General features: G+C 34.8%; 2 protein-coding genes across 2 annotated transcripts in view; one reads left to right on the forward strand and one right to left on the reverse strand.

Annotated features, from left to right (window-relative positions):
- The window catches only part of LOC117106941 (fibropellin-3-like), a 4,227-nt gene extending 1,208 nt beyond the window's left edge, over positions 1–3,019 (forward strand). Inside the window, exons 3-5 of the mRNA XM_033248461.1 lie at positions 75–188; positions 1,435–1,551; positions 1,666–3,019. Coding sequence (XP_033104352.1) covers positions 75–188; positions 1,435–1,551; positions 1,666–1,913 — 479 coding nt within the window. The 3' untranslated portion in view covers positions 1,914–3,019. The remainder of the gene's footprint in view (positions 1–74; positions 189–1,434; positions 1,552–1,665) is intronic.
- A 46-nt stretch (positions 3,020–3,065) lies between these two features.
- The window catches only part of LOC117106945 (probable arginine--tRNA ligase, mitochondrial), an 11,286-nt gene continuing 1,210 nt past the window's right edge, over positions 3,066–13,141 (reverse strand). The window contains exons 3-14 of the mRNA XM_033248464.1: positions 13,018–13,129; positions 12,263–12,346; positions 11,700–11,788; positions 11,189–11,328; positions 10,236–10,465; positions 9,601–9,707; positions 9,181–9,414; positions 8,213–8,337; positions 7,433–7,619; positions 6,337–6,507; positions 5,680–5,743; positions 3,066–4,853 (exon numbers count right to left, since the gene is read on the reverse strand). Of these exons, the coding sequence (XP_033104355.1) occupies positions 4,767–4,853; positions 5,680–5,743; positions 6,337–6,507; positions 7,433–7,619; positions 8,213–8,337; positions 9,181–9,414; positions 9,601–9,707; positions 10,236–10,465; positions 11,189–11,328; positions 11,700–11,788; positions 12,263–12,346; positions 13,018–13,129 (1,630 nt within the window). The 3' untranslated portion in view covers positions 3,066–4,766. The remainder of the gene's footprint in view (positions 4,854–5,679; positions 5,744–6,336; positions 6,508–7,432; positions 7,620–8,212; positions 8,338–9,180; positions 9,415–9,600; positions 9,708–10,235; positions 10,466–11,188; positions 11,329–11,699; positions 11,789–12,262; positions 12,347–13,017; positions 13,130–13,141) is intronic.

The following is a 13,141-nucleotide window of genomic DNA, read 5'->3' on the forward strand; positions in this document are numbered from 1 at the left end:
GGTGAACGTCATATGAACCAGGTCTCAATTTTGCTATAGAATCCGTATAAAATTCCACGTATCTTTCTATTTAGACGTCAACGAGTGCGCTTCAGACCCATGCCAACAAGGCGGAGCCTGCCTAAACGAGATTAACCAATACACATGTCAATGTGTCTCGGGCACAGAAGGAACAAACTGTGAAATAGGTAATCGATGTGTCTAGAGGTGAGGTGCCGTACGCTATCTCGGTAATGATAAAGAAGGCGGGATTGGCAACTCACATTACCGAGATAGTGTAAGGTACCTTGTTCATAGCCACTGCCTATTTAATATAATAGAAATTATTATTACGTTCTCGGTAACGATAAAGAAGGCGGGATTGGCAACTCATCATTACCGAGATAGTTTTCGGTACCGTGTTCATCCACTGCCTAATAATAGAAATTATTATTACGTTAAAATAATACATCATATGATTATTGATTAACAGTGTAAGTAGTAATCCTTCTAATAGACAGGCTTAGCTTATGTATTTCTTTTGTGTATTGTAGACCTAGACCAGGTTTGTTTAAACAGAAATTCATAAACTGTGCACACGATTTTACTGAATTCCGGGCATGTAATTAATGTTGGTCATGTAGTTGTGCATTAAGGCGAACTCAGACAGCGTCGGCCGACGCAGCCCGACGTTGTGAGAAATATTAAGCATGTTTAATATTCTACGACGCCACTGCCACCGACGCACACCATCCCGTCTGCGTTTAACTCACACGCGTCGGGCTGCGTCGTACGACGCTGTCTGGGTTGGACTTTAGGTTTTACCTTTGTTTTTTTTTAATGTTGAAGTCGTATGGGATAAAACAATACCCTTACTCAAACCAACTTTTTAAAGATATGGTGCGTAATAATCATAATAATCTAACCAAGATGTTCCATTGGAAGGCCGATTTCCCCGACGATAGATGTGGACGAATTTATAAATCACGGCCTTCGCAAAAGTCTGGTTGATGTTTTGTTCGTTTCAAATAAATTTTACGGCAATTTTATACCTAGGATTTTGTGTCTACTTATTACCTGTATTTTTGACCGACGCAGCCAATTATAACAATGGATTTATATCGAGTGCATGACCTCTATGAACATGTATAAATAAAATAATTATTAATATATATTATGATTATTATAATTATTTATATTAATAATATTCCTATCTTCGTCATCACAAATATTATTGATAATGTTATTGTTATTTTATTGTTGTTGTTACATTTTTTGTCCTGGTCATTGCTACTAGGCCTACAACCACTACCACTACTATTGCTGTTTGTAGCATTTGTTTTTGTTTTCTTTAGTTCTGTTTCCTCCTATTATTTTTTCCTTTATGTTACCACAATAAGAAAAAAAACCTGATTCTTATACTTCTTTTGTCTATATTTATTCATTTTTTTTAAGACATTGACGAATGCGCGTCTGGTCCGTGCCAAAATGGAGGAACGTGTACAGATCTTTTCAATCACTTTGTCTGCGCATGCCTACCGTGGTACTACGAATATAACTGTGCCTCACTGGGTAAGTTGTTGTGTAATCGGAAGTTCCTTAGTGTTACTAAAGCCGAACATTACAATTAGGGCCTAATATTTTAATTGACAAGTATTTTAATATCGTTACTGATTTCATTCACAGATGGATCATACAGTTTTAGAACGTTCACTAAGTTCAAAAATCACGCACTTGTCGACAAGTCCTACAGCATCTCTCAAACTCGCAGTGAGATAGAGTGTTTAAGGAAATGTTTAGGGATGGCAGATTGTCAGTCAGTGAACTTTAAAAGCACATTGGGTACCTGTGAAATTGCAAGTGTGACGAAAGCTGACCATGCTCTGGATTATATTTCCTCATCTGCGTCGGCGTACTTTGAATATAAGCCTTGATTTTCATTTCATTTATTCATTTTTATTTCGGAATTGTACATCTAGGCCTATGCAAAATTACGAAATACACCATCTTAAGAATATACTGTGCATAAAAAGAAATATGCTAAGCCGAGCCCTAACTCTAGACATAAATATTCAATACCTTTCCGTAGTGTCAATCAAATTAACAACTGACCAATCAGAACAGGGCCAGAAATACGTCTTTCAAACACACATGTTTTTACACTGTCGTTTTGCGAGACCTTAGGTACAATACCCAATGGGCGGGGTTTAGTGGAAAGGTCCACTGAGAATGAACGCAACAGTCATAAACATTGCGTCTTGATAATCAAACTATAGAATACTGTAGGGCTCTGAGGATGGTTGGGAATTTGGAGGGGTAGATTCCACCCTGTATTTTTTACTTGTGAGGTTACACTGAACAGACGACGGACATTCAAGTCCAGATGCGTAGTATGATACTGTACTTCCGTAAAGTACATTTGAGACCTGTAATAGGGCTTCAGCAACCGTCAATAAACGTCAACATAGTTAACAACATTTTGTCATCCTCCTTCAACAACCAACAACATGAATAATTATTAATATAATAGTATCACTTAGTGACTGCTGTACTATTAATAAAGAAATACAACAGTTCCATGTTACTTGTTTTTACTAAATTATTATTATTATTGTTTTTTTTCCCTTTTTTTTTAATTAGCTGGTTTTAGGCCGAAGGCCCAGTATATGCCAAGACTGAAATTAATCACTATTCAAAGTTGCATACCCCTTCACAAAACAATCATAAACACAAGATTCTCTACGTAAACTAAGTCTTATTATAAGACTTAAAGAGCGGAGTTGTTACCGTGCCAGGAATTGTACCCAGAACCCTGGGATTGGAAGGCAAGCACCTTAAATACCAAGCTATTCAACTCCACTATTATTTGTTTTGAATTCGAATTCGAGTAAAGTTATACCTGATACGTTATCAACCCATTTACCAATTGGAACGTTAAAATCAACATAGAGGTCTGGTTTTATAAAAATAGAAAGAGAAAAAATCGATCAAAAATTTAGTCACTTCAGTTGATAAACACAATGTTGTTTGTCTGACACATTTAATTTATTGACTTGTTCGAGATATGGGCCTAGATATAATTATTATTTATACAAGGTCAAAAATATAAGGTAAATAGATGCTGTAAAGAGTTGAAATGCTTTAGCTTCAAGATTCAGCAACGAAGAAAAATATAGCATAGAAGTGTGGTTTTAAAAACCCCACACGCTTCACCACATTGGCAGGTAGTCGATAAACACTGTCTGATAAATTTAAATTATAGATTTGTTCTACATATTAACTTGATACATTGTCTTGTTTTCTGAAGAAGTCAATTACGCAACACGTTATTGTCAAAATCAATATAATTCTATCTGTATTCAATAACCACCTCATACTTCAGTAAACTGCATCTTAAAATCCTATACATTTTCCCAACGAGTTGGCATTGCCAAGGACCCAATAATAGTCACACACAGAGAAATATACAGATCTCCCTCCAATTAAAGACCACTTTAGGGACCGGGGTTTCCAGGGTCTGTAGCAGCTTTGGTCTCTAATAATACTGTACATGAATAATACATGTAAACACAGTCCATTATTTAGAACGATTTCAACTTTATAATGGATGAACGAGTATAGAACTGTACAGGGAGGATCCAGAGATGTCCGTAAGGGGGTGCCGAAAGTGGGGAAAATCCACTACACTACATGGTCCGGGGAATGCTCCTGCAAAATTGTTGTTTTCTGGATGCCAGAAAATAAACTCAGAGACGTTTTGGGCGATCAATATTTCTTTTTCTATCTTTCTTTTTTCTTTTCTTCTTGCGTTCCAAAAGGGGACGGGGAGCCGCTGTCATTGGAAATTATAATGATTTAAAACTATTGATATTGTTAACTTTATTATCCATTTTACATGCCTAAAAAATGTGGTTGAGATTTTTCATGACCAAAAAAAAAAAAGTGATTGCAGCCTTGTAGATTTTTCTTTGTCAGCATATCGTCAATATCCTTGTACAAGATTTCATATTTTTTAAAATAAAAAATTGATCAGTGTAAATTGTTGTTGGATTAAAATTAGAACATTAATGTATAAAACGGCAACAAATTTCTTCAATTCGTTTTTACCTTAAATGCAGTTAAAGGTCATCTTTTATTTTAAAACATAAGATAACACAATAATCTATTATTGATTACTAATTGGTAAAATATATAAACCAATATAAGGAATATGTTGTTTCACTAGAGAGTGACAACTTTTTCAAAAATCTGAAATTCTTGACATAATGGTGATTTGATTAGATCTAGATCAAGGCATTAACTAGTGAAACAAACCTCTTCAAAAGATGCCTACTGTACCTCTACTGAAGTGGTTAGAACTAAGACATAAGATCGTCACTGCATCAGATGAAGTTTTAGTCTACAACATCTGCAGAAATGGTCTTAATAGACGAAGGCTTTATTCATCAAGACGTTTACTTGGATTCCATTTAATCATGGCGAGTCGAATGGCAGAGCGATAAGGCAGGGGCACCGCCAGCTACAGCCAATATTATTGGCGTTGGTACGAACCTCTCCTTGTCTAGAGCTAGGCTGGTAGAACCAAGTCTTCTCAGAAAAGTACTGAAAAGGGAACAGTAAAGGAATCCTGCGATGCTATGGTTCACTTCAGCCCCTGTCATCGTGAAATGATGTGAACTAAGTGCCTGTATACGGCTGCTAAAGTGGTCACGGACCACACGCACATGCAATTCAGCACAGCTAGTCTGCAAGTTATGAGTTATTCTATCTTTATCTTCAAGCGTAATCTACATCCGGTAAAGAGGTCGTAAGCCAAGAATTTCCATAGCACGACAAAGACATTGCTGAGAGTAATTCAATAAAAGAAGTCTAGCCTGAAAGTAAACAGAATAAATTTAACGAGAAACTGCATTCACCTGAAAATGCAAGGCTTAAACAAAATAATACGTACTAGAAGAAGTGTTCTAGAATTTATATTTCATTTCATTAATTATTTTAAGCCTAAGACCTAGAATATGACATACAGGAAATTTAATAACTTTTTTAAGTGGCATATGCCTTCACAAGATCAACATAAACACAAGATGCTACACAAGAGGCTTAGGGATTGGAGTTGCTTTTGGTCGGTAGGGAAAAATAATCCTGTTACCATGACATGGAATTGAAGCCAGGACTCTGGGATCGGAGGACAAGCATCTGAACCACCAAGGTATTCAACTGCACTAAACTATATCTAATATTGAGGCTACATTTATCATTCTATTCCTATGTTAAAATATAAACATCCTGTAGTCAAATTCCTTGTGTTTGCCGTGGTAATACATGTGATCTCACTTATGCTCTATCTACACTATCAAAGTTTTGTAGACAGAAAACTGTCAATGACCCATAATTTTATCCCAGTCAATGACCCATCATTTTAAAGCATACAATGTGGAGAATAATAACATGTTAAAAAAATGTTGATTTTCATTATTTTTTTTTGTCACTGATGCTGTTTTTTGGATGGCAAGCCTCATATACATTCATGATATGATGTCATCATGACCGTATTTAGGCATGTCACATGCAAGTAACATTTGATAGTCTGGATCAAGAACTCATCCATGGCCTTTAAAATTCCTGATACTTGCAAGTGCATGAGAACACCATTGGATAATCATATTCACTATTTACAATAGCATTAGCTGATATAGTTACCTCAGAGATTTCCCTAGGAGCACCTTTGACCTGTAACGCTCTGTTGGCTGCTGAAATCAAGTGACTGTAAACAACGAAATTAGTGACATCCACATTAATCAGTATGCTATGCATGTATCCAGCACATGCATGTGAAAATAGTATGTAATAGTGAGATTAATATGAAGTAAAAGAAATTGTTTATTCCACAAGAGACTCTGAATCAGTGGCATATCTAGGGGTAAGTTGGAGGGGGGGCACAAGCCTCCCAAATAAGTTTGCACCCCCCACCCCCCACCCAAAGCAAATATATCACGCTCAAGCAGTTAAAAATCACCTTACTTTGTGACCTATCGCTCACCCCTCACTTAATCATCGAGGTCTCCCAACTCCACCTTCACATGCCATATCAGCCCCACACCCACTCCGAGGGGGTGTGGGGCTGATATGGCATGTGAAGGTGGAGTTGGGAGACTCGCATTTCAAGAATCCTAGACACCAAACTGCTGTCTTAAAAGAGGACTGGAAATAATAGTGACACCGTAAAAGTGGTATTTTCTTTTACAAATTTTAATAAATTCACAATACAAATTCAAAAATTAAAATGTATATATTTAATAGTTTTAAAAGATATAACACAATTTTAGAATTAACCCAATCTCAACTTTTACAACTCACCAGAGCTTGAATAAGTAATGAACTATATGCCTTGGTTCTAGTTCAGTGTATGCAGTGTGAATAGCACCCTCAAACAAAGCAAGATGATGTACAAGTTTAATAGCCTCTTCCTCCAGGAGAAGATTGGTATCAGCTTCTGGATTCAATGAGACACCACTCAATCTGTGTATACTGTGAAATACAAATTAAGATAAAATATATTCTGACAAGAGTTTGAGGGCAGCAAACCAGGAGTCCAATACTTTGAAGCACTATCTGGGAGATGTGGTTTATCAAGTTTTTTTTTAGCACACATTGTATTTTAATGTGCATGATGAAATTGATGCCCAGGGGCAGCTGTCTTAAGTCCTGCCCATACTATCATTACCATTACCATTATCAAATTGTATTCAACAAAATTATTTCACATGCTTAAACAGGGTTATGATGACATCATATCATGACCTCGTGTGACCGGCTCTGGCAAAACTAGCTGTTTGTAGTAAAAATTCAAAATTGAGTGTTTTTGGATTCTGCAAGAATTCTTCTTCAATCCTGTGTTTATTTGATGGAGATTGGTTGAGTATTAGCGAAGTTATGAATATTTAATTCACTGGATGTCAGCCATGTAGGTTTTCAGAAAACAGCTTCCAAAAATTCCAAAATAAATATCGTATTATTATAAATTTGTATTTCAGATATAATAATAATAATAATAATAATAATAATAATATACTTATTAATTAGATTAAGTGATTAATAATATGCAGAAATTTTCTTCAGTATATCTTCTTTTATAAAATGCAAAAACCTGCAAATATTCATAAATTCTGATTCTCAAACGTCTTGTGGGAATTCTTAACTTGCAACTCTGCTGCTACGGTGGTTACCATTGGCCATTTCATGACATATACACTATGGGCATACAACTGCTTTATGTCAAAGTAAGATGATTGAGGGATGATTGATAATTTAGGCCACCATTTGAAGAGATGTTTGAGAACTAAAAGAAAAGTTGGTATCAATATTTGTGTGTATATAAAGAGTTTGGCATGCTATATGCAAAGTAGATGAAATGTGGAAAAACCACAACAGTAGTATCTTTAATGCCACTCACCTACTGAGTCTTGCATGGGTGTACTGCAGGAAAACTCCAGTATCACCCTGGCTTTGAAAGGCCCTGTCCCATTCGAAAGTGTAATCTGATGAGAGTCTAGCCTTCAAATCCTGGACAATAATTGCAGACAGGCCTAGGGTTTCAGCAACATTTTCTTCTTCATCTATACTATCAAAACTCTTTGTTGCTAAAATATGAATATTGATGTTAAATAATAAATATATTTTCTTGTTCATGATGTTCAACACAGTTTTTTAATGCTTTAACACACAACTTCCCTTGGAGAAGCAATCTTGTAGTTTTAGGTTTTGATTAGGATGTGTATCAACCATTGAAATATTTTGAAGTTCTATTTTAAATTGTCTCTTCCAGTGGCGCATCTAGGGGTGTGCAAAAGGGTTTGTGCCCCGACCCCATAGAAAAATGTCACGCAAGAAGTAATATCACCTTATTCTGCAGCCTAGCACACCCTCACTCAATCATCAAGGCCCCCTATTACACATTTGCTGCATCAGGCCCTCCCCCTCCCCAATTTCAACGACTCCTAGATACACTACTGGGCCCATCTACCATATATCTGGTTTTGACCATCTTCATGGATTTACCTATCTCTCATTCCTTTCTGTATAGTAGTATTTGTAAATCATAGGCCATGCACTGGCAATAATGGATATAAATGCTATGAAATATATCTTCTCTCTCTTTCTCTGTTTGCATAGCCGTCAAAGTTCTCTCAAATTTGTGTTGCCCATTAAAAAAAATTACATTGATATAGCTTACTTTTTGATGCTCTCATATTTTCCAGCATCTTGGCTTTAGCCTCTTCTATGATATCCTCTAAGAAAACCACATTGCCTTTACGGGTGCTCATACCAAGAACTCGTCCAAACGAAACATGTTTGCACCTTTGAAAAGTAAAACAACAAATTTTAATCAATCACATAATAGGATCACTGCGGTTCTTGGCGCAGTGGTTGCGGTTCTGCTCCTTAAACTTGAGGTTTGCAGTTCAATCCCTCAATGTGCATTTCACCTGGGTATAAATGGGTAAGAGGTGAATGATTCGGAATGAAATTAGTAGTGCTGATTACACGCATAATTAGAATACTCCACAGGTTGCAGAGGACCGTTGCAGGTTGTGAATGATTGATTCTGTATCCAATGACCAGGGGAAAAAAGTGCTTTGGGCAGTTCTTCAATACTTGGATATGTGTGCTAGATAAATCTTCAAAAACAATAACAATTGCACAGTACCTAATGATTAGGGGAAAATTTCTGAGCCTTGCAATAGGTTCGCATAATATCTAAATATGGCAAATACAAGCCAAACCAGTCACTCATCGCAAATTGTGTTTCAGAGAAAGTGGCCAAAACATGCTGGAATGTCAAATTTTAAAAAATCTATTTTATTGCACTAAACTAACCATTATACATTTACACATGATGCTATGCTGTTATTTTCCCCATTTTCAATGTTAAAACAACACATTTTAAGGATTTGATGACAGTTTCTGCATGAGAAATGCCCAAAATCGCAAACTTTAAAGGTTGATTTTTCATATGCTGTTCTTTTTAAACATCCGTATGTTTAAACACTTGTAACCTTATAAGGAAACATCCGATTTTAATTATTTTTTTACCATTTCATAGTTCTTATTTTACTGTATTAATAACTCAATTGATTTTGCGACGATTGACTGGTTTGGCTTGTCTTTGCCACAAATATTGGTATATTATTATGACATTACCTATTTGACCAATCATATCCAATTTTACTAATTGTCTGGAACAACTTTGAAAAGTGATCAGTCTGACTTTTGTCAACAACATAATACATATTATCAAACTGGTAACGCTTGAATCGATCAATTGCAGCAGCAAGGTCACGCGTGATGTACATCGATGTTCCATCACTCCTTGTAAGGGTGGCATAATTTGTCACGGTGCTATTGGGTGAAAGGTCAATTATGTCTGTTCCATTGCTGTAGATTTATAAATAAAAAAAAATATTGAACAATTTGATTACCAGTTTGTAGACTCATATGAAATATGTGTTTCATTGTCAACATTATCATATAATCATTGACTAAATTAATGTGCTGAAAGATAAACAAGACTATGTCTGGTTAAACACCCCGCCAAATGTAGAAACACAAAACAGAACTTACACGGCTTTTTGAAGAATCTTTTCCTGGTGTAGGTGATTAATAAGTTCTTGAGCTGATCGTGTATACATAGATTCTCCGGAATATTCATCAAAATGAATTCCCAAACGCTGCCAAATATAGATATAAATACCATTAATTAAAACAATAAAACAATTGTACCAATATTTAGCTACAGCCATCTGCGTACAAGACTAACACAGCACAAGAAAAAAAAATCAGAAAAGCCCAACAACAAAAATATAATTATATGTTATAATTATATATATAAGAAATCAAGATTGGTGTATCTTACATAAATGCCTCAACAGGAGGCTTAGGCAATGGAGATGGTTATGCATAGCCTCTTCTTGGTTTCAAATCACTAGGCAAGATCGAGTTGCAGGTCGTGAAGGTTTTTGATTTAAAGGCTTGATATACCACCAAGCGGCTAAGAAACGCCTAGTGATCCTCACCTCCAGCGGACTAGTATAATCATGATTATATTGCCAAAGTAAGTTAAACCTTGAATAATCTTAAATTTTCAGCCATAAGAAAAGATTCTGTTCTTTCAAAGGATTTGAACCCAGAATCCTGGGATTAAAAGACAAACTTCCTGATCATCAAGCTACATCTCCACTATAGTAAACCTGTTGTACCTTATATGTATGAGAGTATTCATTTATGCTCTGGTCACGAATCTTTTGCCAAGTGTGTAAGATGCTATCATCTCCATCTTCCATGTCTTTGAAGATCTCTCTTGCTTGTGTTTTGAACTCCGAGTTGAGTTCTGCCTCTTGGTTAGCTTTTACATATACATCAAAGAGTTCCCTTGTTGATAAGCTAGATGAGCTTTTATTTAAACTCTTCAGTCCTGCTGCTAAAATACCTAAAAATTCAAGGGTTAGTATATTTTATTTTTAGTACACATTCACAGGGCAGTAACCAGTTCATACCAACGAGGGGATTCGGTGGTGTATGAAATGGACTAACTAAGCTGACTCCCAACAGCATCGTATTTAGGGGTGCGCATGTTTCCTTCCCCAGCCCCCCCCCCCATCTATAAAACACATGCTAGCCCCAGTCATGTCCCCATTGAAAATGTTTGAAGTAAAGAAATCACACTTATCAACTTATTTTGTGAGCATACAGTATTCCCCTACACTTTATCATCGAGCTCCCTTATTCCACCTTTACACCCCCATCATCTCCCCTCCCCAATTTCATAACTCCTAAATACAGTACGCCACTGAAGCCAGATGGTGACCTGTAAACCTGGCGAGGTCAAATATATCAAATCGCAGAAATATAATCATGCCCCATCTATGTATACAACTTTCTTTTCCTCTCATCTCCACTTCTTTTATGAAACAGCAATAGTGATGTACTCACATTACCAGATTCTTATGATACAATTGGTAGTTTAGATACGAGGTGCAATAAATTTATTATTTTTATTTATTATAATTTTTATCATCATTTTGTCAAATAAAATTTTATTTGACAAAAACATGCAACATGCCTAAATATGGTCATGATGACATCACATCATGACCATATATGGGCACATCATGACTAATATGGGCATACAACGGTTTTTAAAAAATCTTACCAAATTGTACTCCCCAGTCGCCAAGATAATTTATGCTAGTCACATGATGTCCTAATAATGAGTGTAAATTTCTTAAAAAGTGACCTATGACTGTTGACCTCAGATGACCTGCATGAAAAGGCTTTGCAATGTTTGGTGAACTAAATGAGAAAAAAAAATATTGAATAAATTATATTTTATTCAAATTATTATTATTATTATTAATATTATTATTTAAATAATTAAATTATTTTATTTTCATTTAAATTTTTTATTTTATTTTTATTTGTTAATACATTACAATAAAAACAATAATATATCAATTTAGGAATCATTTTTCATCGAGGTTGTGTGATTTAGACATAGTCTTGTTGAAGTTAGTTTTATCAAGGAGGTTAAAATTTTAACCTCCTTGGTTTTATTAATATGAAAAGATAATTATTATCATGTTCAGGATATTAACTTGACTATACTATATTGTTTTTGATCATCTTAATCAAGCAACACTGTATAATAAATCAATTTATTTTACCTGTACTCAATAACCACCTCTTTCTTTGGTGCATTACATCTTGGAATTCCATACAGTGTCCCCAACGAGTTGATATCACCAAGGACACACTAACAGTGAAATAGAGAAAAACATATTAATAAGCAATATTATAGATCTAAAGCATGTGTAACCAGACAAAGTACAAAAATATTAATATGTTTCTTTCATATTCAAAATTCATCATCATCATCATCAGGAACGCTAAATGCATCTCCAATTTGAGCAATTTTCAGCCAGTATGTGCATAGATTTTAGATTGATGTATAATTTATTGGGTTTAATAGTTTCCAATTGATATACAGCAATTGAATTTTGTTCTCCAAATATTTACTTTGTCCAGGTTTCATGGAAACCTGTCACATATAGAAAATGGCTTGAAGGCCATTTTTGAATGACATTAATCTAAAGTGAGAACACTTTCATTTAGCAATGATTCAATTTATAACAATTGCTTTATAGTCATCTTCTTTATTCTTTATAGCCTAGGTCAGATTTCAAATTTAAAAAAAATTATTCTGTTGAACTTTTGAATGTTACCTTACCTGGACAAATTCTGATGAATTAATCTTAAAGTGAATCTGAGCTGTATCTACATCAATGTTTTCTATATGTTTCGAGCATGTGATCTAAAAGTTAAAGAACACAACAACGTCTTAAATGTTTTACATCAAATATTATGTTTGCAGGGCCCTCTAGAGTGCAAATAATAAACAATGATGACTGAATACTTTAAATATATATTTATATTTACACCATAGAAATGAATATAAATGTTTGGCTGTTAGCATTTAGGGAAACTATCTCTTAAAAAAATGTATTTTTTTTTTTATATAACGCTTACTGCAGCTCTAAAATTGCAAAATAAATTTGTATTCCTTTCTAATAATAAAATAAATCTATTTACTGGTACTGGTACTGGTACTTGAAGCCATCTGATTTCAGACATTTGGCAGCCATTGACATTATGTTGGCGTTAAAAGACATATTGTGATGAGGGACCTGTGTACAAACAATTACCAAATACAAAAAATACGGAAAACTGAACCAAAAATTTGAACCATTTAAAAAACCAATCAACTCTTTATATTGCAAAATTGCATAATTTATGACCATGCAATATCTAGTATCTCATGCAGAGGCAAAAAGAAGCCTTTAATTATATTTTTTGCCTTCAACACACTCAAATTGCTTTATTATAAGTGAATACATTTTTTCCCCAATGTAAGCATAGAGCAATATTTTAATCAAACACTGAAAAACAAGGGCATACATTTAACAAATAAATATTAAAATTTACCTTATTAGCTACAGCGCTTGCATAGGTTTTGAGTTCAGTTTTGGACAGCTTCTTCCCAGGATTTTGAAGATGGTTCAGTGATTTAATAGGTAAACTTAATTCACCACCACATCTTAAAACAAAC

This window comes from Anneissia japonica, unplaced genomic scaffold, assembly GCF_011630105.1.
Source record: "Anneissia japonica isolate Jap-2015-1 unplaced genomic scaffold, ASM1163010v1 scaffold288237_len41601_cov131, whole genome shotgun sequence".
In the NCBI taxonomy this organism is placed as follows: domain Eukaryota; kingdom Metazoa; phylum Echinodermata; class Crinoidea; order Comatulida; family Comatulidae; genus Anneissia; species Anneissia japonica.